Here is a 25,303-nt window from a genome sequence, read left to right as displayed (position 1 = left end):
TTCTAGGAATCACTGACCTTTTCAGTATGAAATTGTGTTGGAATAATGTGGGTTTTTTAATTTTTTTTTTTTTTTTCAGATTGCCTTCATGACCTTGACTCTGTTTCCTATCCGACTCTTTTTTGCTGCTTTTATGATGTTGCTGGCCTGGCCTTTTGCGTTCATTGCTTCAATGGGATCTGATGAGCAAGAGCTTGAAAAGCCTCTCTCCTGGTGGCGAAAGTGAGTCACTGATGTGGTGAAATACTGAGAGAATCATTATAAAGTTCAGCAGTTTGAAAGAGAGATGATTGGAAATACCTGTCTCAGAGACCTACTTTTCTCTTCAAAAGAAAAATATAAAAATTATTAAACACTTCCCTCAGATGGGGAACTAAATGCCTCAACTCTTTGATTTGCCAGGTGATCCAAGAATTACACTGGTAATCTCTGGCTTCTTATCTTTATTGAGGAGGTAGCGTGAAGCTTTGTTGTGGCATCTTCCATTGCATTTATTCCTGTAATGTCAACTTCTGGTTATGAAAATTGACTCTATGGAATGTGCCCTGATCTCATATTCTAAATTATTGTTTTAAACTGTTTCACCCCATTGTTTTCTACCCTGTGATGAACTGACAAAACTCGTGTTGATTCCCCGAGGGCTTGCCCCATACTTTGGTGCTTATTGAAAGTCTGTGGTTGCTTTGATATTGCAATGCTAATTAAGGTAGAATGTAAGACAGTGTCCTCCCATCCATGAAAACTGCCGTTTGAGGAGCAGGAAGGGAGGGGTGTATCACCTCTTCTATAGACAACTTTAAAATTAGGAGCTGGCACTAGCATGAAGGAAGGTGATTGTGTTTTGAATCACAGGAGGGAAGGAGGTTGAGAATCACAGAGGCATGTCACTTTACATTTCATTTGGAGCAATATCAATGCAATAACTAAGGGAATAATTGTCTGCCTTCAGTCTTGCATACAGTTATTTTGAATCTTTCTAGATTCTCCCTTCCTCACTTATTCCAATTTTCAGTGTTACCCTGCTCTCCAGCCTCCAGTCCCTGTAAGTGTTAAAATTCGTGGTGTTTGATTTTTGTGCTCTGTTGATTCAAAGTTTCTCTTTTCATGACTGTCAGACAGTTTAAAAAAACAAACAACTCCACCAAAAAAAAAAAAAAAACAAAAAAAACAAAACAAAAAAAACAACCCCAAAAAAACAAACCACAACCTTCTCCACCCCACAAAAAAAAAAAAAAAACAAAAAAAAACCACAACCTTCTCCACCCCGCCAAAAAAAAAAAATCCACAAGAAACAAAACTCAAAATCACTTCAGGAGAAGATGAGGAAAGGGAAGAAAGTAAACTATTTCCAGAGCTCTCATATGTATCCTGTAGGCCTTCCTGTATTTGAGAGTTTCTGCCCTATATTTGTCCCTTTTTGCTTGGGTAAACTTGAAGCCAAGAATCAGGGTGAGTGCATTCTGGCAATATCCTAATAGCATATTTCAGGACTGAATTTATTAGAGCTTTTTAGGTGTTACTAGAAAACCTTACTGGGCATTGTGTAGAAGAAACTTAACAGTCATAGTCTTAATTAAAATTGACAATGTACTAAATGATGGTCTGGGAGACTAGAATGAATTAGTGTTCAGGTATAAAATGAAGTTGAACAGCATCTTGCCTAAAAAATGGTAGAAATGGTTTTAAATATGGTTTTAAATCAGCTGACAGAGTGTGTGCAGTGTTCCAGCTCTTCTTTAAGCATCATATCCTGTCTGAACTTCCATCATGCATGTAATTTTTAATTTTATTATTTTAAGGTGCTCCTGCAGCAACATAACTGTTTTCCCATCTCTTTACAGGATAGTGGATATTTTGCTGAAAGCAATAATGAGAATGATGTGGCTTGCTGGTGGATTCCACTGGATAAATGTAAAAGGCAGACGGGCATTGCCAGCAGAAGCAGCAATATTAACGGTGGCTCCCCATTCTTCCTACTTTGATGCCATTCCAGTGACCATGACCTTCGCCTCCATTGTGATGAAGGCAGAAAGCAAAGATATTCCTGTTTGGGGAAGTAAGTTGGTAGATACTTCATTTTTCAAGAACAATTTTTAAAAGATGGCTTAAGAAGTTCTTTTAACTGGTCAACTCTTAATGTCAATAAAAAAATTGGGGCAGGAGGGGGAGGGGAATGTTCTTTTTCCACTTTCTCTGTAGTCGAATCCCCATATGAAGTCAAAGCAATCCTACAGAACTCATGGTTTAATTTGCAGTGAACTTGTAACATTTTAAGACCTGCCAGGTAGAAAAGCAAATTAGGATGGAGCTATGGAAGCAAAGACTGATGCTAGAGAGAAAGTCTACAAAGACTTGGTGTGAGTTGGGGTACCCTCCCAGAAACGTGTTTTAGGAATGTGGTCTGCTCTGAACACTACCCTGCCTTGAGGGAGTGCTGCTAATCCTTCACACATCAATAAGTTTGTTTCAGGCAGAGTGTGAGAGATGAGCACAAGAGCAGATTGGTGTGCACTTGGGTTTAGTCATGACAGAAGCAGATGCCTGAGTCAGTAGTGCTTGAATACTGTATTTGGAATTATTCATGTATATTCTCACAAATATTTGAGGGACACCTGTGATTTTTTGGTACAGTTGTGACAGGCAAAAAATTGTGTAAGCTTTTGGGCATGTAGACTTCTTACCAAAGTCTGTGTTGAAGCAACCCACCGTCTTGTGTCTAGCGACCAGCAAAGTTCAAAGAATATCCCTGTGTCTCATTGTGTAGATTTTTATGGGCAAAAGGTGACAAAATATTTTACTTTGGCCGTGGGTAGGACTCTTAAATGTAAAAGTCTAACAAAAGCTTTGAGTTCCTTTGCAGCTAAGTGGAATTAGGCTGTTGGTACTGACATCCTTCTGAAATTTAATTAGACAATGTGTTTTTAAGGTCCCATTCAAAAACAGAAGCTGAGACACAGCCAGAAATGGTGAGTGGTTAGCTATGGAAGTTTCATTTCAGGAATCTTGTCATATAAGGGTCTGCCTGTATGAGGTAAAATTCAGGCCAGATCTGTAGTTGCGTCTTAATTTCGCTGAATATCTTACTAATGGTGTTTAGAAATTAGTGGCAGTGAAAAATCTGTGTAAAAATTAATAGATGCTTTGAACCAAAAGAAGAAGGGTGCAGGCAGGCATGTGTTTTTGTAAAACAAGTGTATGCAAACAAGCATAGTGTGAAAACAAAAAGAACTCCCTTGTTCAGTTGTGAAAGAAGATACTGTTGTGAGACAGTATGTTGGCAGTCTTGTACAGCACAGGTGTATCCAGGCCAACTTGGGCTTTAGGAGCAGTCCAGACATAGAGGCAGGGGCTGATACCTTCTTTCTGAGGTCACTCAATTGACTGTTTAATAATTGCTGGCTCAGCAAAATGAGAGCAGTCTGTGTGGAACTCCCTTTGATTTGAAGGTGGTCTGTCTGGAGGACCCAAATTAAATGGGGTAACTCCAGTCCCTGTTGTGCTACTGCAATGTGATGAAATGGCAGAATGGCATTTGACTGTACTATAATGGCTACTGAAGTATCCCCACATGGTAGATTCAGTGGGAACCAGGTGGATCTGTAGGGATATGGAGATTGTATGAATGTAACACAAATAATGTGTATTAAGAAGAACAAATTTTCTAAATACCTAATTTAATTTTGAGGTGACTTTTACAGAATTCCATTGAAAGTCTAGACTTCCTACAATATATTTTAAAAGTTATTCACTTCATTTAGTTCATATGTGAGTAAAACCAGTTACAGAAAAAGAGAACATGTAAGTGATTTGATGGAATATTACTGGACTGTACAGTGCAGTCAAATAAATGAATGTTTTGTATTGTATAGCTGCATTTGCTTTATGCTGTGCAGCCACAAAACTTATGTAGTTACTTGTGAAATGTTCACAAAAATGCCACAGGAGTGAGGCATACCAAAGGTGGTAATTGGGATTGAGAGTTGAAAAACCATTTTTGTTTTTAGGGGTGGACTTTTATATGAGATTAATTACAACATTAATTATAGCTGTTTGTGTTCTTTAAGTAAATGGACCTTAACAGAGAGGTAGTAATCACTGTATTGATTAGTTTGGCTTAAAAATTAGTGAGAACTTTCCAGTAAAACTATTTTTTTAAATCTCTTACTGTTTGAGAGAAGTTTTCTGTGAAGCAGATAGTGCTGACCATTTTCTCCTTTGATCTAGTATTTTAATCCCAATGTTATTTACACCTCTCTACGTGCACACACATAAAAAAATACATTTCATGTTATCAGACCACTGATATTTCTCTTGTGCTTATGTGATAATGTGCTCATGTTTTTGTTGGATTGCCTGGTGAATTGTCAACATTCTAGATATTCATCAAGAATTTATCCCAGAGAGGTCAGAATCATGTGTTCTTCAGTTTTGTAAGTCCTGCAAGCTTGGTATGCCATCTTCAGTAAGGTTTTGGAGCCAGTCACTGATATTCCTAAACTTATCTCTTGAGTCTTGTGAATGGTTATTCTGAATCTTCTGGGAAGTTTTGAATAAAGTACATTTATTTAAGTATCTGAGCAGACTTAAATAGGTAAAAAAAATGAAGTGGCAGAAGAAATTTAAAGATCATTTGCAAGGATGAGGACTTTGGGTGAAGAGTACATCCTCATCCTGTATATTCAAGTATGATATAAATAAATTGGCTTTTTGATGTAATGACAGTGTTTATTAAGACATTGTACATTGTATACCAGAGGGATCAGGTGCTTTAGCAGGCACAAAATTATCTGATTGCTAAATGCTTACTAAGATTGGTTCTACAAGCATTTTAATAGGTTTCTGGAACAGCTGCCTATATTATTGTACCCTTAGTCAGTCATGGAATATTAAGCTTCTGATCCACTTGAAAGTCCAGATGATTAAAAGCCGGTTCTTTATGGGATTGGAAGTACTCCACAAGTGTATTTGTGTATTGCTGTCTAACTTGAAGGCAGCTCTCCTGGTTTGCAAAGTCCGATTTCAGAAGCAGACTTATGTCTTGTGACTCTTACAGATATCTTCATCCTTTTTAGGAAAACAAAGAAAACCAGATTTAAAAATGCTCTTTGGTTCTGGGGTAAGAGTTATGAACTCTTCAGTCAGTGGTTAGTAGTGAAGAAAATTATCCATTTGGCACACACACAAGGTTAACAAACTCTGGGGAGGAACTGCTTGCCCAAATATAAACAGTATTTCAATGATCATTAAAAAAAAATCAGTATCTGGAAAGGAGAGAATGCCAAACAGATGGAATATGTCATGATGCTGAAGGAAGATGTATGTTCCTATACAGTGATTTTCCAGGGTTTTGGTAGCTTGGAGATGTGAACTTTGCTGGACCACTTAAGTCTTACTGTGGGAAAATGCATGTAGGAGTCTGTTATACATTACATGGTCTGGAGAAGTCAGATCAATTTATCACTACAGGTCTTTAAACTTCTACTGAATCTCACTTCAAGTCAGGACAAGGTTTGTGCATAAATTTTGGATAGATACACTTCACTGTCTTATTTTTGGCTGTTGAAGCAACCTGGATAAAAGTAGTTTTTCATTGCTGCAATGATTGGTCCTGCTGCAGAAATGCTTCAGGAAGAAGGACAAGAAATTTATCAGTAAATATGAATTGATGGGGACTTTGGACCATTTTTATGATTTGAGCATTTTCAGTGGTCTGAACTTTTAGAAACTAAATGTAAGTGAAAAGTTAATTTAAACTTTGGGCAACTTCTCAATGTCTCTAACACCACTCTGAAAAAGAGAGGGAGTTGGTATCTGTGAAATACAGATGATATGTTACCCTCCTAGGTTTATAAAAGGGAAGGAGGTAATTTGTGTTTGGCAGAACACAGCAGAGCTACAGAGAAAGGGAGAATCATACAGTGCTATAAAACTATCAATTCTCTTGTAGATGGTTTTTTCCACACCTAGTAAACTAGTGAATTTTTGTTCAAGCTCATTTTTTTAAAGTGCATTATAGGTTTTTCTCAAGCATCATGACTAAAAGATGAGAATAAAAGTAATTCAGGGGAAAGTATTTATGCTTGGCTAGCTGGGTATGTTTTCATCTCAAAACTTAAAAGGTGCCAAATTACCCACCAGCTCTGTTGTACAGCCTAATCCTCTAGCCCTGCATCCCTCCCCACCCCTTCTATACAATACAAGGAAGGGAACTGTGGTAAACCCATAGTTCTTCTGTGAGAATCCCACATTTAAGCACTTATGAGATTCACTAAAGCAGTCCTTAAACTCCTTATGGAAAAATCTGATCTAAGGTGAAGGCATTACAGATTTCTTCTCTTTTATACACTGTAAATCAGGGGCTTGAACACTGAGGTCACCAGGATGAATGCCAACATCCTATGCTGTGTTGGCATTGTAGCTTGCCTTGAGTACACACTTGAACTCCCCATTTCTGAGCAGCATCTTGAAGTTGTAGCCAAGCTTATCCATTTCATCTTCTCCTTTAAAACCCTCTGTTTCAAAATTCAATGTTTCCTTCAGACTGTGGGCACCCAGATGGTCCTGCAAGATTTCAGTCTCACAGAAGCTCTCTCAGATTGAAAATACTTGCATTGTCACCTGTGTGTTATGGGTATGTGTTTATCATTTGGCTTGGAGTCCTGGAAAATTCTGTAAAAATTACTTCTCATTTAAACTGCTACTGGAATGTTTCAAACCACCATCTCTAGTTAATATCATTTATTGAAGTTACAAACTGCAGTATATAGGAAAACTTCAAACCAATACTGCTGCCTGCCTTAAATACTTTTTAGATTGGCAGCAGAAATCTAAAGCATAAAACCATGTCCTCATACAGGTATTGCAGGTGTCTCTGAGATAAAAAAGAAGTCTTTGTCTCTCAAGGAGTCCTTAAAGGAAATTGGTCACATTTTTAAAGACCGACCCAAATACCACAATTTGCTTCTGTTAAAGCTAAGGAGGACACTGATTATTTACTTCCCACTACTGACCTTTCCTTGTCCTATGGGCTGCACTGTTTCCTGGCTTTCTCTTTGGAAGCAGGGAGGAGAACTTTCCCATTAATGCTGCCTCCCATTCATTAATACCATGAATGCTTGGCATGCCTGCAGTCAGGTGGTCCATCTGCTAAGCATTTAGTCAAACTTGGAGAAGTTTTCTTGACATACATTTATCTTCAATGGTTGATTCAGACTTGAGTCAAATAAGTATATATATTATATATATAAGTATATATATATTTATTTATTATATATATTATATATATAAGTATATATAATATATATTTATTATACAATATATATACTTATTATATAAATATAATAAGTATATTTACTATATATAAAATAAGATACTACCACCAGCTTTACAAATATCTTACAGAGTATCATGACTATAACACATCTTTTGTAAGAACAATGTAATTCCAAGTGCAGAAGATCCTAATTTTGGTTGAATTAAGTTTTGTGTATTGATACAACTTTGTGTATTTGGTGTGTGTATGTTTCTTGAGTTTTTACATTTTTGAGGTCTTTTGTGTCCATATACACAGGAAGTAATTGTAAGAAAACCTTAATGGTTTTCTTCCCCTATAACTTCCAGAGGACTTTTGAGCGTCTTGTAGATTTCCTTTCTTCTTTTCTCTACAGAAAAGAGCAGTTTTCATATTAGGTGTTATTTCATTAGAAAAGTTGTGAACTTTTGTTCACAACAAAACTTCACAGTTGTGAAGTTCAGAACTTTGTGAGCATGTACATTTGAGTAAGGCAACTCTTGAAAACTAAGCCCAGGGTAGCACTTTTCGACCTTTATCCTTCATGAGTAAATACTGTAAATGGATATCCCACTGCAGCCTACTTGTACAGCTTACCTCTGTGACAAAGGCAAGCAGAGCCAATTGTGCTGCCTCTGTAGGATTCCCTTAGAGTGTCAGGGGAACGTAGTGACGGGGTTTTGTGTTGTTTGGTAGAGAGGCCAAGTGAAAGCCTCAACTTCAGCGTCCTCTGCTTTTGCAGCCATCACTTTGTTTGTAGTTGATTCTACAATGGTGAAAATGTAACTGCCCACTCAAAAATGTGTATATGAATACATCTTAGAAGAATTGTAAGTCGTGCCCTGTCTCTGTTCCATAGCTTTTTGTGTTCTCTGGTGCCTTGTGGAACCAGTGGTGATGTTGCCAGTATAAATGGTTTGCTACAATACTTTCTGCTGTTGTGTGTTATACAGCACTTTGTGTCTTGAATTTAAACAAGGTTTCCTCACACATACTTGCCTGCAAAGAGAGAGGGGAAATAATTTTTTCCCTTTTGTCTTAAGAAGTTTAAAGACATCAACTGTATGTGTTCAGCTTATCAGGAAAAAGATGGGTTTTGCTTATTCATTGTGCTGGTGCTGAAATTGATTGCATGGGAGTTACTGAAATCACTTGGAGCTGCCACCCTGCTATTAATTGAAGCAATACTGAGTTTTTGCAGGCTTTCTTTAAAAAGGCTGTTTCAAGCAACTTTCTGTTGGTTAGAATATTTGTGGCATTCTGGCTGCCCTGAGAGGCAGAGGTTTTAATGATTTACTGGCAGCACTTTTTAAATTGCATATGAAATGCCTGCCTGAGAAGGTAGAATGCAGCATGTCAGCTGTCCACAGGACTCCTTGTATGATCCGAAAGTGGGAGTGAGAGGGACTAGATGAAATGGGACTGACACTGCTAGAGAAAAAGCTGAAATAATGACACTCACAAGATCAATTTTGTGAATTGACAGATTCTCTGTCATTGTCCACTAGATTTGATAATTCAAGGGTGGCTTTAATGGAGTGAGAGGAGCTGGGCAAGCACATTTTTCAGAATCTCTGAACTCTTGAGCTGTGGTCTTCACTAGCTGGTTACAGCCAGTCTTGGACAGTTAAATTGCTGAGCAGAGGAGGATATGATTATGTTCTGTTTATTGAATATGTTGCAGAGTTCTGCTTGTTTCCTTTAGTTGCTCAGTATGCCAGCTGTCTGAAGCATTTTATGCTTTCACTTCTGGCTTGACTTCACCCTAGTCCTCCCTATTCCTTGTGTCACACACTACCTTAGGTACTTTCTCCCTGTGTTTAAACTTGACTTCTGACCACAGTCTCATCTTGGCTGCCTATTTGGTATGTTTTTCAGCTTCTCTTTACAGACCTTTGGCCCTGCTCCTGACTTGAACAGATCAACTTGGTATACAGCCTTTGTATTTTCAGATTTGTGTGTTTACTGAACATGGAAATATGCGGTGGAAGTAAAGGTCTGTGTAGCCTTGTGCTCTGTTTTCAGAAGTGGTTAAGAAAAGTAAAATTTAGCTTTCCCTTGGTGTGTATTTTCAGCTTTTTATTGATGACTGAGTTTCAAGTTCACTTAAAGTGTTGGACTTAACCACTAAGGGCCTGGTAGCTGGTGTCTCACAGGACCTTCAGTTGCTGTTTAATATTAAAACAAGAATTCTGTCAGCCTTTTTAGTCCAGTGTCTAAGGAAGTAAGGCTTAATGTACTACCCTAATAGGCTAACTCAACAGGCAGAACAAATCCTTAGGAAGCTTTCAGTTGCCTCTGTCTTTCAGCATACCAGAGTAATTTTTCTTTGCATGAGGGTGTGTTGCTGTTTGTGGTGCTGGTCATTTGTAAGATAACTCACCTGGTGTTCCTCTGGAGCTTTGTAACATTACAGTAGCTTTCTTTTGGGAAGGTTGTAACAGTAAAGCTCCCAAGTGTGCCCATCTTGTCTGTACAGTTCTCAGATACCGATGACATCAGTGTAGTCTGATGTTTTCTGTCACACTGCCCAAAGGAAAATCTGTCTGCTTGCTTAATTTCATGCCTGATAAATAAGACCCTGCTTGCAGCATGTCCTCAGAAGAGCCTAGGAGTTCTGGAATTATCTTATTCATTCATTGGCCTGAAGTAACCTAAATTCTGTCATTTGGGCCTAATGTAAAAGAAACTTTCAAGTGAAGGCTGGGGATATTGGATTTTTTGCTTTCCTTTATAGTGTTTTTGTTGTGGAGTAAATTGTAACAGTGGGGCAAACTCAGGAGTAACATCACTAAGAAGAAAACAATTATGATACCAAGTGTGGTTTCCCTTGTTATTTTTATTATTTGTTCTGTGTTTGTGGGTTTTTTTCCCCCCTATTCTTTGTATGTTAGTCTTTTTGTGGTTTGTTTTGGGGCTTTTTTGTTTGTTTTTACCTCACCTTGACAGTACCCCAGCTGGCCAAAGATGATTTTTGCTCCCCTGACAAGCAATATTGTATAGATATTGTCTAAGAGTGGACATGTAGGAAAAAGTACAAGAGCAAGGTAACTTTTCTGATACGCTCTCTCCTGAGCCATGGCAGTTTATGGGATAAAAGTAGTATTTCAGAGGCTGGCTGAATGTTTGGGAACTTGCTATAAGGTTTGACAGATTAGTTTCTCAGAACCTACAGTACTGAAGGATTTTGGTGAGTTGATGGCTAAACTTACAGTGGGATAACACCATAACCAGCAGCTTTTGCTGAGTGCAGGGCTGTAATTCCTTACACTGTTTTTTTCTTCACGCTTTAAGCACTGGCTGATCCGTTAATGTAGCAAGTCTATCCTTGACAAAAGCAGATTATACAGTGTCAGTGAACTCTTCTCACAGGGGCTGGAAAAATGAAAACTGTATTTGAGGCAAGTAGAATAGCTGATGTTTTAGTGACTCTTGAGCCTTCAAGTAAGATTACATGATACAAAAATTATTAAAAGGTTTGGAAGACAACCTGCTTAAATAAAGGCACGGAGCACTATATTTGAGGGTGCTTTTCTTGTAGTGCTTTTTGAAAGCACTACAAAAGAGCTATATGGGCTTATTATTTTGAAAGTATTCTTTGGTGTCCTTGTGACAGACATGCATGGAGAGTATCTTGTGGATTGATTTCTGATTTTTTGCTCATGTTCATTTTGTGTCTGGCTACGTACAAGAGGTTTCCCACTGAGCCAGAAAGAGGATGTCTGAGATCTAATTCGTCTGGTATGAGGAACAGGCAAACAAGTGACAAGTGAGAAAATGAGCATGCCTTTTCTGTTGACACTGATTCTTCACAAAAAATAACATCAGTGTGTATAATATCTTGGGTGCTGTACCTTTAGTGGAGCTGAGCTGTCATAGAAGACAAAGGCTCTAAAGACAGAGACAGTTTGACTGACAGAATGTCTTTTACAAGCACCTAGGTAGCAGGGAGATTCCTGCTGTTTTGCTGGTTTGGGTGTGGCTATAGACTGTGATTTTTGTGGAAGGAGGAAATGGCCTATGGACAGCCACAGCTGCATTGTTGCAGAAAACTGTACCATATGTACCATCATGTTTTACATTATCTGTGTTGTATATATTGATCTATTAAAAACTGAAAAACTGCAAAATGCCAAAATTTTGAAAACTGTTTTCCTCACAGAAACTTGAGAAAATATTTCAATAAAGCTGCAATAATTCAGCTGAGTATTCGATTTTGCAGTGTAATATAATAAAGTAGTTATGTTCTTTTATGTTAGTTATGTCCAGAGGACTAATTGGTGGAGGTGGGGGAGTGGGGATGTATGGAGGGGGTGGGGGATCTTTTTCAAACAGAGGGAAAATAAAGGCTGGTCCTTGTTTTTGTTTTCCCTCTTCTTCAGCTCTGATCAAATATATCCGACCAGTATTTGTATCTCGGTCAGACCAGGATTCTCGCAGGAAAACTGTTGAAGAGATAAAGAGGCGTGCCCAGTCTGATGGTAAATGGCCACAGGTACTGTATTCTGCTACTCTGTAAGAGATGGTATTTGGCATTTCCAGGCTTTGGATATGCAGTTTGCTTTTTTCATTGTGGGCGGCTTTAGATGGTTTGGGGTGCTGTGCGTGTGTGTGAAATTTTCCCCACCCCCTCTTTCTAGAAGATAAAATGGAAGATTCTCATCTGTCTCTCATTGCATTGTGTTTTGGGGGAAACTGGGTAAGTACATGGCTAGGCAGTTCTTAAGTGGTACTAAATGGACAGACAACAGCAGGTGAGGAAGTCCTCTAAGAGGAAAGAAAATGAAGTGCTTAGCAGAATACCTGGAAAAGCTCTGTGTGTTCTCACCCGTCACAAGATTATGGCATTGCCATTGTTGGTGATGTGGTACTGGGCAAGGCAGCCCAAAAAATTTGGATGTTCCTATACCCACCTCTGTTAAAACACATGGTGAAAACATGGATAGAACAAGTGGCCCAGGGCTTTTTTCTGCACCTTAAATGTGGCTGTTTATAATGTGCCTTGAAAGAGAGCAATGGGAAGGAAAGGATGATATATAAGATCTCAGATTCCTAGAAACATGTGATTATTTTGCAAATTTGAAGCATTCCTGTGGTTTTTTTGAGATTAGGGTACTGTATATTTTTATGGGATTATTGCTGCTAACAGTGGGTATACCTCTGCATACTGGACGGCAAAAATGTTATGAAGAGCTATAAACAATGTGACGGGTGATTTACAGCTTTTGCATCATGAGTTTCATCATTAGATTTCAAAGCAAGCTAGGACAGAGTGGGCAATAAAACTAGTAATGTTAGTTCTAGTCCACTGCTTTGTTCCCTTATAATATGAATTTGGGGAGAGGGGCCTTTGTTTGTTCTTGTACAGTCTACCCTGTTCTGCTGAATTGGTTCAACTTAAGTGTTTTTGCTCCTTTTTTTATAATTCTCTTCAGTGTGTGTCATTTGGGCATCTGTGCACATGCCCAGTAATAGCAGAGAGAAAATAACAATTTTCTTAGCCTGCAAGCAGGCATTTTGTTCTGATACACAACAGACTATGATACTTTATCTAGCGCAAAAATCTTCAGTGAAAATACTCATACTTAACAAGTGTTTCTGGTCATTGCTAGTGTTCCAATAAACACAATTATTATTGGAGGGCAAGAAAGAGGCAAAAATCACCAAAAAAGAAAAATATTTTTCCTATTAAGGTAGAAGTTTACTTGATATCTTCAGCAACTTTTTTTTTTTTTTTTTCTCTGAACTGTCTGTCCCGGAGAACATTTTTGCTGTAGTCAGTTAATAACAGCTTTAAAAATATGTGTTTATAAATAAATTCACATTGAAATAGTTCTTAAAAGTCAACTTTTTTTTTTACTTCAAGATAATGATATTCCCAGAGGGCACTTGCACAAACCGATCCTGTCTAATTACATTCAAACCTGGTAGGTATTATGCTCATTTCTCTGTTCTCTACAGAATGTCCTTGTATCTTCATATTCTGAAATACCAGTTGCATTTTAATTTGCTTGCTGTTGCAGAAGTTGAGTTAAAAACCTTGCAATAGGGTAAAATTAGAATATAAATTTTGATGCTACAGGAAGATTGTAATTCTACTATTGAACAAAACAGTTTCAATAATTCAGGTTTTTTCTTGGCTTCTGAGATGCATATGAACTGGAGGAGTAATGTTTCTTCCTGGGTTTTTGTTTATGTTCGTGTCTTTTTGCTTTTTTTTTTTCCCTTGCCCCCTCCATTTCCTATATTGGGTCTGTCATGCAGCATTTAGATATTCACTGCTACCTTAAGCTTTGTAGTGTATCTATTTCAGGCTGCCCAGCATTGGTTCTGTGTTGTATCTGGCTGATCCTTCTCTAACTCTTCTGTGGAGTTGCATTCTGAAGATGGCACAAAAATGTTTCCTATGTAATACTGTTACAGAGGCTGCCATTTTTTACAATTTTTACATAACATCCATGTTCTAAGCTCTTTTCAGTAGTATCACCCATTTAGTTTATCAGATTAGTAGAGGTTGTAATGCTGAACATTGCTGTAGCTGTAAACTGCATTTCCAGTAGGGACAAATGCCAGTACTGCAGCAAACCACTAATCTTTAATGTAAACTTGCCTTTATCATGTAGGTAGGGAGATGGTCAATAAAGGAGCTTCAGTGAGCAAGGCAGCTGTGAATGTGTTTCTGGACTTCCTAGTTTTCTGCCTAGTTTCTGGTCTTACTGTGTGTCTTGTGTTTTGTTTGGCTTGCAATTTAAATATCACTCTTAGAATATCATGCAGTGAGTCAGCACTGTGGTTCCTTGCACTGATTCATTTGGCTGAAAGAATCTCACCCTTTTCTCTCAGCTCTTACCTTTTTAGATGGCGGAATGGTGATTAGGGAAACATCTGCTTCTGTAGCTCTTTGCTCTCCTCTCTCCACCTGAATCCTGACCATGCTTTGAAAGCTAGCCTGAATCCTTCATGTGAAATCCTGATTTCCTGTCCTCCCTCTGTGCCATAGACATTCCAGGCACCATGTCTTTCATCCTTACATTCTCACTCTATCTTCCTCTGCTCTGGTCTAGGACATGCTGCTGTCTGCCTCTTGACTGTCTCACTTTTCTTACTGAAACATTTGTCTGTATCCATCCAGCCTTCTGGAAATCCTTTACTTCAAAATTCTTCACTTATTCCTCACCTGTTACTTTAGGTCTCTATTCAAGTTATTTCTATCTGGATGCTTTTCCCCATTCTACTAACATGGCCTATGCTCCTTGCTCTTACTACACATTTTCTTGGTTTTGTGTTTAAAATGGTAGTGTTGTCATCTACCGCTCAGCTTTTGTCAGCTTTGAATTATTTCAAAAGTTACTTAGACTGTTCTTTGAGACTGAGCAGAAGGTACCACTGGCCTCCAAATCTCTTAAGGATTCTATACAGACCACCTTCATTTAAAGATGTTTATACTCCATAAACAATTACTCCTTTTAAGTACTAACAGTTATTTTGTATAGCAAATGTTATGCTAGGAATACAGTGTACTTCAATTATTCAGTTCTTAATTTTGATTGGAATATTAGGGAGATCTTAGTAAACTGTCAAGAATAACATAATTTGAGTGAAATTCTTAATTTCTTCATGAGAGAAAGAGATGTTAAGAGAAGTCTTGAACAAGATACTTATTATGCTTACCCAGTCTTTATATTAGAAACCAAGAAAATGCTTAGCAAATGACATAGAACTTGTGCTGCTTATTTATCACAACTGTAATTTTCCCATGAAGTGAAGCAATGCTTCTGAATAATAGCTCTAGTTCAATATAGCTCTAGTTCAATTTGTAACTATTAGTTTTCCCATAGCTACAGAATAGAAGTGACATTAATTCTGTTATTTCAGAGATGACAAATTGCCTATAAATTATTGTTTTTCAGATAAAAATAGAAAGCTGCTTTTACATAAGAAAGCCCAAGGTCTTTACCAAAAATATTGTTGACCATAGGGAATAAATTAATTTAACTGTCTTGTGCATGCTCATTTTTTATATTCATTTAATGAGCTGAATTTGGTACTAAGCTTTGACTTGTGTAAATGACAATATGTATAATTGCTAGAGGATAATTTGAGAGATAATGTAAACAAGCATTTTTAATTAGCTATCTGCTGAAAAGGAGTCATTCTCCAGTGCTTGCTTTTTTTGATTATTTTCAAGGCTACTTTCAGCTCCTGTTGTTTCACCATCACCTACTTCCTATCAATCTGTTAGTTGTATAATTTTTTCTTGCTGCAGTAAATTTCTTCTCTACCAAAATTGACTATGAATTAATTCTGTGTTGTGTGCCTTCTAGGAGCATTTATTCCTGGGGTTCCTGTACAGCCAGTGGTTTTACGTTATCCAAACAAACTGGTAAGTTCAGCTTGCAAATTCAGGGCATTTTCCTTTAAGTGCATTGGCCCTTGTGTAACCTTTTAGGTTTAAAAATTCAGAAATCATTACTAAGTTATTGTTAGTTAAGCATTTATTCATTAAGCCTCAAGCAATATTAGACAGTTTAAATGTTTCTGCTTTGAAAGTTGTTCAGGTTGTTACAAGAAGTACTCGACAAATGGCAGTTTCTGTCCAGCATCTGTGTTCCTAAGTGCTCTCTGTTCCTGCAGTGTTTGCTGGAGAGTTTTCTTAATGTCATTTATTGCTGGAAGATGTTTCTGCATCTCCTGCCTTTGGGGGTGTTAGTCATGAATTACTGTGACTGGCTGAATGGTATAAGATAATGTCTTGAGGTCCTCTGCACCTTTATAAAGCGACATCTTGTCTGTTTTACATTCACCATGCCCTTGGCTAAGGAATTAGCCAATTTGGACTAGTCCTCCAATGTAAATTATATTCAGGTAAAATGCAGATTATAGTGTTTATTTACAATATCTGAAGTTTTTGTCCCCTTCTGAAGTGGAAGTTACTTAAGGAGGGAAGTTACTTAAGAAGAGTGTCAGAAGTCAAACAAGGACCGCCTGGTCGCCTTTACTGATGCATATCACATCAGAAGGTCTGTGACTAGCCCATTAACAACCCCTTGTTCTAAGGAAGGATTTTGTTCTTGGTACCTGAGTAGCTTACAAATATTTCCATCCACTGTTCTTTCTGTCATTTACAGGTGGATATAAAACATATGCTTGATTAAAAAAGAAAAGGATCCGTGCAAAGTTAATATACACAGACCACCAATCACTCTTGGCTGAGTCAAGGTGTAATGGCAGTCAAGTAGTTTGCAGTAACAAACCCCAAAATTATCTTGGCAGATTCTGTGACAAGAGTAGCAGCCTGGTATGCTTACATAGTATCAAGTTCATTGTAGCAGGCTGCCTGGGATTTTTCATTACATAATTGTTATATTTTCAGGAAGAAATATTCATTTCTAAAAATAGTTTGAGGTTTTGGTGGCACTGCCATTTAAAAGGGCAAACATGCTTTTGGCTTATGTCATATTAATATGTCTTGTAACTTTTTGTTAATGTTAAGCCCATAGCAATATAAAGCTATCAAATGTTATTTTGTAAATATCTTCAAAATCCAGGTGCATACTGAAATGTCATTATTGCCTGTAGTATATAATATTCAATGTTTGTAAACCAATAGTAAATGTTATTATAACTTTAACACTTTACTAACAGAAATTTGTGAGCTTCTAACATTGACGTAAAACAATATAAATGTAAATGAAAATTTTCATAATTTTTATGTTACTGCAAACATCTCATAAAAGAAATTCTAACTAGTTATATAGATATCCATTGTGAGCTGGCATGAGTTTGTGTATGGGACTTAAGTTTTTCCTGCTACTTTTACTTGCTGTAAAACACTTCATTTTCAGTGCCTTATTGAGTCATTTAACCTCCTATGATCTAATTCCTAGAGACCTTCCAAAGGTCTAAGCATTAATGACAGGAGTGATAATTGCTATTACTGCTTTATTTTTACATTAGCTTGGGGGTTGCAGAAGAGTTGCATCAGAGTTAGAAGGAAGAGAGGCAGAGGGAATATGATGTGGTACACGAAGGTGAGGTTTATTTTGGTTAGGAATATGGAGTTAAATTATTTTGTTTCCATTATTGAGCTATTCTTGTCTCAACCTAGAAGGCAAGGCTTACCTTTTCTTCCCAATTCTCCTGCCGCACCAGGGGATGAGGAGTAAGGGAGCAAGCAGCTGTGTGGTACTTAGTTGCCAGCTGGGATTAAACCACAACACATGTAAGAACAGAGTAGGGAATGAGAATTGGTTTTTATACACTAAGATAACATTTTTTACAAACTTTAAATGTCTCTGGCTTTCTATTTGTTGCCTTGTTTGACTGATGCATATTATAATTTTAGGTTTAGAAAGGAACTTCTTAAGATCTTTGCTTAGCCAGTGAACTCCAGGTTACATTGTGTGCAGTCACCCCACTGTGTTTTGCTTGAAGTGCCTGCTCTGATCCATGTTCAGAGCTTTGAGTTTCACAGTATAGATGACAACAGTCTTGGATTTGAGTGCACCTGGCTGTTTTGAGAGACTTTTTAAGATCAGAGCCTGGGGTGAATGTAGTAGGTGTCTGCACTCTGGCGTATTTATTTCATTGTAGTCTGTTGAAGAACTAAGGAAAGCACTACTGTTCTGCAGTGGGCTGAAACATGGCAAAAGTGAAGAAGTAAATTCAGGGTTTTTTTATAGCAAATAAATCTAGTTCTGGTTGCTGTGAAGAGGTCTGTGTTTTATATTTTTCATAGAGTTGCTCCCTGAATAACAGTCATTGTGAGGCTTGTGGCTGTTTGTATTAGATGACATCTCTGGTCCTGTATCAATGCTTTTTAGTAGTAATATTTTAATATGTTTCTCTTCTTGATGCATGAGCAGAAAGAAATTTTAAGGCTTAAAACGTTGTTTAGGCCTGATATGCCAGATTTTGCTACTGGTTGTCTAGATTGGTAATATTTTAGGTATTGGATGCCTGAGAGCTATTGCCTATTTTCTAATTAGAATACAGGCTCTAATGTCTGCGCCCATAGCTTCTCTACTGCAATCCTTTTTACAATTTTTTACTTCTTTCCCTTGTTTCTTCATTTGAATTTTCTGTCAGAGTGCTGTTACTTATGAAATTATGAAAATATATCAACTATATACCTGTTTAAATATCACAGAGCCATTTAAAATGTATTTTATGTCCAAATATCTTCCACAAGTAACTGTGCTATTTAATAAGCGGTTTGGCAGCAGCTCTTGTACAGTTTTGGTATATCAGGGTTACCTGAACCTATAAAAACACAGCCAATCTCCTGTTTGAAGGTTGGCATATGATTCTCAGTATCTTCTTGTGTCAAATACAAACTCCATGGAAGATGGCTCTTCTCTTTATTTCCTCCTGTGCTGAGGGGGAAATAACAGAGGGGATAACATTCAAGGTCAGCTTGGATGGAGCTCTGGCCAGCAGGATGTAGTTGAAGATGTCCCTGCTTATTGCAGGGGAGTTGGAATAGATGGCCTTAAAAGGTCCCTTCCAACCAAGCTATTGTATCATTTTATGTACTTCCACACAATGTAAAGTATGCATTACTTGGATACAATAAATGCAAAGAATGCTGTCAAAGAGAATGTTGTCCAGAAGTGTAAGCTGGTAGCTGTGATAAATATAAAAGGTAAGTTAGTTATGTAGGGAAAATCCTACTTCCCTTTCTCTGCTTGTTGTTATTATCATAAAGATATTGATTATGCTGATAGGAGTCTCCTATAACATGGATCTGCCTCTTGCAGATCAGAATCCTGTTTTCCCCTAGATAGCATTTCTGGCCATTATCCCTGATGCATCCTGATATTTTGACCAAAAAAAAACCATGCCTGTCTATTATGACATTCACATTGGGAATGTCTTGCAGGATTGTTGATAGATAACATGGCTTACTTGAGTTTGACTTGCCAGCTAGCCAGCATGAGGCTGGATTCTGCAAATACCTATGCACTGTTCAGTGATCCAGACACTTTAATGGAGATGACATTTTTTCTTTATCTCCCTCTGCGCTGTTGCAATTTAGAGAGCTGAGTTGGAGATGTGTAGTGCTTGGTGTTCTATAGGGCAGATCTAGTCTCTAGATAAGTTATCAGCTATCTACACTGGTTTCTCATGGTTTGTAATGAAAGTTCTTTGTGGGAAAAAGACAAAACCCATAATATGTTTACTTGCAGTATTATCAGAGACATCAAAATAGCCAGAAACTGTGTAACAGTAAAACTATCCACATTATAGTTCTAAAATATCACTAGATGGAGGTGGGTTTTTTTAATGCAGATAAATTGATTGCTGCAGATAGACTCATCCTTTATCATATTTCGTTTGATTGAAAATAATTGTTAAATGTCAAGTTTTGAATTTTTAGTGGATCTTTAATCACGTTTTTCACCTTTTATGGATGGGTTTGCTTTCTTTTATTTTCACTTTAGGTGGCCTTTTGCTCTAAATGGTAATTAAAACTTGAGTTTAACTTGTTTTTTCATGGTCATGGTACGTGTGATCACCTGAAATCTCTAGAATGTGTTTGGATGGTAGCATAGAAGTGAACTGGAACATGTTCAGTAGGTTGAAAAAATTATCTTTCTGATCGGTCTTTCAGAAACCTGAATTTAATTAGTCCTCTTGTCTTTACATTAATGCCTTAACTCTTTTTCCCTGTTATAACAGAACTAATTTTTAGGTTTTTAGATTCTTTTTTGTACACTTAAATCACATCTCCAAGTGGTGCAGGTTTTTTTCCTGTGCTGTTTCTTAGTATTAAAAGTATCTTCGTATTTTCCTGTGCTGTTTCTTAGTGTTAAAAATAGGATGATTTTTACTGTCATATTCCTAGCTGTTATATATTGCTTTACAGGTCTCTGTTCCCTTTTTGCTATTTGCATCTTGTTCATTTCTTTTACTGTGATTTGTCCTCTTAGTGTTTCACACAGTGTTCTTTTTGGCCATATTGCTGTATAAAAGATGGGCTGATTCCTAACAGGAAAGAGAGCATAGAAGTTTCCATGAAAGCTTCTTAGTAATATATTGTCAGTTATGCTGTATGCAGTGTAAAAAGTTGAAAGCACAATAATTAATTGCAAATGTCACACTTCTTTTTTTAGGACACAATCACATGGACATGGCAAGGGCCAGGAGCGTAAGTGGTTAATGTTTTATTGCTTTTACCATTGCTTGCCTCAATTAGATTTTATGTATATGACTTATATGCATATATAGTCAACCAGTTGCTGGTTATTTGATTATTTTTTGGGATTAATTTATTTTTTATCTGTTATTCTCTAATTATACTAATAGTTATTAAGAGGACTCCAGGTGTAAACAATGTACTTCAGCTGCTATGATTTTGTTGGTTTGCAGAATGAGTTTTAGGTTTTTATTTCAAATTTATTTTTTTAGCCAAGTGCCTGAAGTAAAATAACTTGCTTCTGCTCTATGTATTCTGTGGCCTGCAAGTTGATTTGGTATATTACTGTATAAAATCTGGGGTTGTTGTTTGAAATTGGTCTGCTCTCACAAAAACAGTTGACCCACTCAAAGACTTTGGAGATAGTTTTTCCATTATCTTGTCTGAATATCACTTCAACTTGTTATTTAAACAAAATGTTATTGTAGAAGTTCTTTAGCAAATGCATGTAATATAAAATATTAAACAAAGCAGTTCTCGCTTTTAATGTGTTTAAAAAAAATGTTAGGCATTATTTTCTTGTTGGGATTTGAATAGAAATCCCAAATGTTTAGATCAAGAGTAAAACGACAAATTTTGAACCCTAAGTAAGAGAGAGTTGACTTCTGTGGGAAATGTTAGGCATTATTTTCTTGTTGGGATTTGAATAGAAATCCCAAATGATCAAGAGTAAAACAACAAATTTTGAACCCTAAGTAAGGGAGAGTTGACTTCTGTGGATAATGCTTTGTATTGTTTTGAGTGTCCCATGTGGCATCCTATATTTCAGTAATAATGAGGATACCATGGGGTTTAGCCAAGATTCAAGTAATTTAGAATTTTGTCAATTAAGTTTTGCACTTAGGAACCAGGTCTAATTAAGGACATGATTTTGAGACTTGAGAAAATCATCAATCACTTGCCAAGGTTCAGCTTACAAATGATTTGTCACTTTGGAAGTAGATGAGTCCATGGTTGTGTATAATGTAAACAGACACTGCAGCATTTGCTGCATAAAGGGATTTCTGTTCTTCTGAGCTCCTACCTCTTCCCTTGCCTTTGCACTTTCATGCAATTCATGTAAAAACCTCAGCCATAGAGGAGAAAGGTGAGCAACTTACTTCCACCTTAGTATCCTAAGTGAGGGCTCAAGAACACAGAGGAAGATGGAAGAAACCTGTAGGTGTCTTGCCTCAGATCACTATTATGTCTAGAAAACCCTTATTCTGAAGTGTTGACCTCTGCTAATAAAGTGAAATTAAATTAAAGCTGAATCAGAATCTGCAGCAGCATGTGATGTTATACAAATTGAGTGGGTCAGTTTAAATTACAGCTTGGCTTAATTAGGATTAATTCTCCTGGATAACCTAAAATGTATTTGTGATGTCTTAACAGAAAATGCTGTTAAGACTGGTAACAGGGTTCCTTTTCTCGGCAAACACATCTTTATGTTTTGGCTAACACTAAAGCAGAAATCTGGAAATGTTTTGGTATCTAGGAGTATTCTGTTTGTTTAAAGGTGCTGTAGCCTGTTAAATGGATTGAAAACTTGTCACTTGCAAACTTAAACACTCATTGAAAGTAATGTTTTTACTTCTTTGACAGTATTCAGAGCAGATCAGCTGAGTCTACCTTGAAAATAAAGAATGACCATAGTTGAGTTAGATACAGATTCTATCAGTTTTAAATTGTTATTTAAATTCAGGGTTCAATCTTTGAGGATTACAGAGATGGCAGAGAGAAAAGTTTACTTGTAACTTATTGGGGATTTTTAATGCTCTTGAACAAGGACCTAGAAACCAGACTTTCGTGTTTCTGTCAGGAGTGCAGACTTCAAATTACAGGCTCCATTGTTTTTCCTGATTCTTTGCTTTGATGTGTTGGAAGCTCAATAAGAAGGAAGTGAGGGGGAAATGTTTTGCAGCCCTGCATGGGTGCATAACAAAATGAGTAGGGTTTTGCTTCTAGGAACTGCCCTTTTTCTGTGTAAGAGGATTTTGGCCAGCAATCCCTTCACAATAATTGACCACTGTAACTGCCTAGATACTGTATGAAAATGTGGCTACTTGACACTGCTCCTTAATTTAGGTTTACTAAATCCTTTCCTGGATTTGAATCTTAATGCTTTCAAAGGTCAAGTTGATTCCAGTTATCTTGTATCTTAGGCTATTAAAATACACATACTGCATTTCATTAACAGACTTTGGAAGTATAATGAACTTTGATTCCAAACTAAGGTAATGATAAAATCTCAGTGGTTACATAATTAATGTTGCCAGCTTTGTGCTGAATACAGCATTTTTCTGAAACAGACTTACTCTTCCTTTAACATGTCATGCATATATTACCTTTCACTTTTTGTCTTCCTGTTTTTGACTATTTTTTAAGATGCCAATTCAGTGTAAACTACTTTTGTTCCACCTTACAGAATTTAATATGCAGAAGTACTTTCAAAAGCCTTTTCTGTTAATTTTTATCTGAATTATGATGATACTACAAGTAGGATGCTACGTGAAGACTTTGGAGCATAATGTGTTACAGTTTCACTACATACTTTTTTTTTCCTCCATCCTACCCTATCTTTTTCCCCTTTTAGGTTTGAAATTCTGTGGCTTACTTTATGTCAATTTCACAATTCTGTGGAAATTGAGGTCAGTAAAAAAAACTCCACTGTATTCTGAGCAGTTGTAGAATACATAATATTGTACATAATTCTGCAGTGAAAGTTTGTATTCATATGTTGGATGTGTGTCGTAAAACAGTTTAAGACACCACTTATATTTTAGACAAATGGCTGTTGTATCTGAAAATACAGTCTAAAAATGGAATAGCAAAATACAGTTTTCCAGTTGGCATAAGACTTTAAATTTTTAGTGATTTGAATTGAGTAGATAAATTTCTGGCTCACTTTAAAAAGTCTTTTGTGAACAAATTTCTTGTCTTCTAATGATAGCCTGATTGCTCTTTTGATTAGTGTACCGACTTTGTGTGTTAAGACATTGAAGCGTGTGAATGCTGATGTATGAACTAAGAACTGTCTTGTAGAGAGAAATTGTAGGTGGTTTCTTATAAGCCATATAAGTTATTTAATATCTGGCTAATTTTTTTATTCAGCTGCACTGTTCAGAATGTGAAGTTGGAAAGCACAAAGAAAATCTATTTATATTCTTAACTTTATTTTGAGGAAAATACTGTAATTTTAAGGCTGAAGACTATTGTAGTGAAAACATGGAAACGATTATAGCCTTGCCTTTCAACTTGTCCTAATGCATTTTACACAGAGTAATTACATTTTTGTGGACAATTACAGTATTGAGTATATTTACAATTACAGTGTCATATAGGATATTTGACAGATGTTCTGCAATTCTTTTGCTTTTTGAATAATGAAGCAGCTATTTAGGTCTGATAGATGGAACTGATGGCAGGGTAAATCAGTAGGAAGAACTATTGCATGTTTTCGTACACTGTGTTACAATAGTAACATATATTGCATGCTGATCACTGTTCTTGTCATTGCTCTGTATTTGCTTATTTTTGCAATCAGTCATTCTCAGAATTAATGAATATGCAAAATACCAGCCACTCAGTAGTTGTATGTGTTGTAAAAATTTGTGGTTTGTGTTATCAATTCAGTTGGATAAAAAACAAGTGGGATTTCCAGAATAGTGACCTGTGTTTTGCAGAAGGGCCAGGGAGTGACTGCCTCACTCAGGGCTAAGACAAACCAGCTGGTTGGCAGGATCTTTATCCTTTCTCAGGAACATGGTTTTCTGCCCTAGGCAAGTAAAATGGGTTCTTTCACACACTAGAGTGAACACTGCTGAGCTTTCTTGATTTTTGAGGCAGCAGCTGCTAGCGGATGTTGAGTTTCTGTAACTCTTACATAACAAGCTATGATCTTTGTTAGTTCTTGAGGGAAAAAAAGCAAACTAGTGACCTTCTGAGATAGCCCATACTAAAGCAGGGACTGGCAGAGGATAGAGGAGCAGACCTGTTTGCAAGGTTGCTCTCAAGTATGAGGCAGAGTAATACCTCAGGCCAGTATGAGCTGTGTTCATGTGAATGAGAAAACAAATGTGTTTGGATATCAAAGTTTTGAAGTTAAAATGCAGATAGGACTCAAACAGAATGTTGATGCCTGAATGCCATGGATACTACCTGGATAACTGTAGACCAATTAACACCAACATAGTTAAAAATAATTTACTTCTGACTACTTCCAGATTCCAGATGCTGCCTTCTTGTGTCAGTTCTCTGAACTTTCCCAGTTTATTCATGCAGCTTTTGGTACAGGAGATTCCAATTCAAATGCTGTCAAGGCTGTTCTGGAGCTGTAGCAGTTGAATCTGTTTTTGTAAGGAAGTGCAGTGAGGACATATAGGAAATATTAGTTGGTTTGTGTTTGAAGTCATATTTTTGCTCTGGTCTCTGAAGCTTGTTAGTTGATACTCCTGCTCTGTTCAATCAACACAGAGATACTGGCAAATACTTAACAGCCTGGATGCTGCAGTTAGTGCTGATGATCCAGTAATTCAGGAAGACATATGACAAAACACAAACTCAGAGTTTTTTTTTTTTATTAAATGATAGCCAGTAAGATTTAACAGCCAGCAATCAGGATCCAAACTTTGCTAGTCTGGGCTTCTCTGCATATAATATATGTTCTGGCATGTTGTGTGTGTCATCCAGCGTGTGTATTGAGAAGCAAGCATCTATGTAGGTTTTATAATAGGTTTCTGTAAATATTCACCCATCCACCCATCCTGTACTTAGAGCTGACATGCTGGCAATGTGAAGAAGGATATGTGATCATCTGCACATGTAGTTTGTGT

General features: G+C 37.0%; 1 protein-coding gene across 2 annotated transcripts in view; it reads left to right on the top strand.

The window, feature by feature from the left end:
• LPCAT1 (lysophosphatidylcholine acyltransferase 1) overlaps positions 1-25,303 on the top strand; it is a 65,859-nt gene that overhangs the window by 5,729 nt on the left and 34,827 nt on the right. Inside the window, exons 2-8 of one of the 2 annotated variants that reach the window (XM_041408043.1) lie at positions 80-222; positions 1,842-2,056; positions 11,674-11,786; positions 13,158-13,218; positions 15,616-15,674; positions 20,407-20,441; positions 23,065-23,119. In XM_041408043.1, the coding sequence (XP_041263977.1) occupies positions 80-222; positions 1,842-2,056; positions 11,674-11,786; positions 13,158-13,218; positions 15,616-15,674; positions 20,407-20,441; positions 23,065-23,119 (681 nt within the window). The remainder of the gene's footprint in view (positions 1-79; positions 223-1,841; positions 2,057-11,673; positions 11,787-13,157; positions 13,219-15,615; positions 15,675-20,406; positions 20,442-23,064; positions 23,120-25,303) is intronic. The other variant, XM_041408042.1, reaches the window with a different exon arrangement.

The sequence above is a fragment of the Onychostruthus taczanowskii genome, unplaced genomic scaffold (assembly GCF_017590055.1).
Source record: "Onychostruthus taczanowskii isolate IOZ18803 unplaced genomic scaffold, ASM1759005v1 scaffold29, whole genome shotgun sequence".
NCBI classification, from domain to species: Eukaryota; Metazoa; Chordata; class Aves; order Passeriformes; family Passeridae; genus Onychostruthus; species Onychostruthus taczanowskii.
Note: the sequence above shows the minus strand (reverse complement) of the source record. Positions and strands in the feature narration are given on the sequence as shown.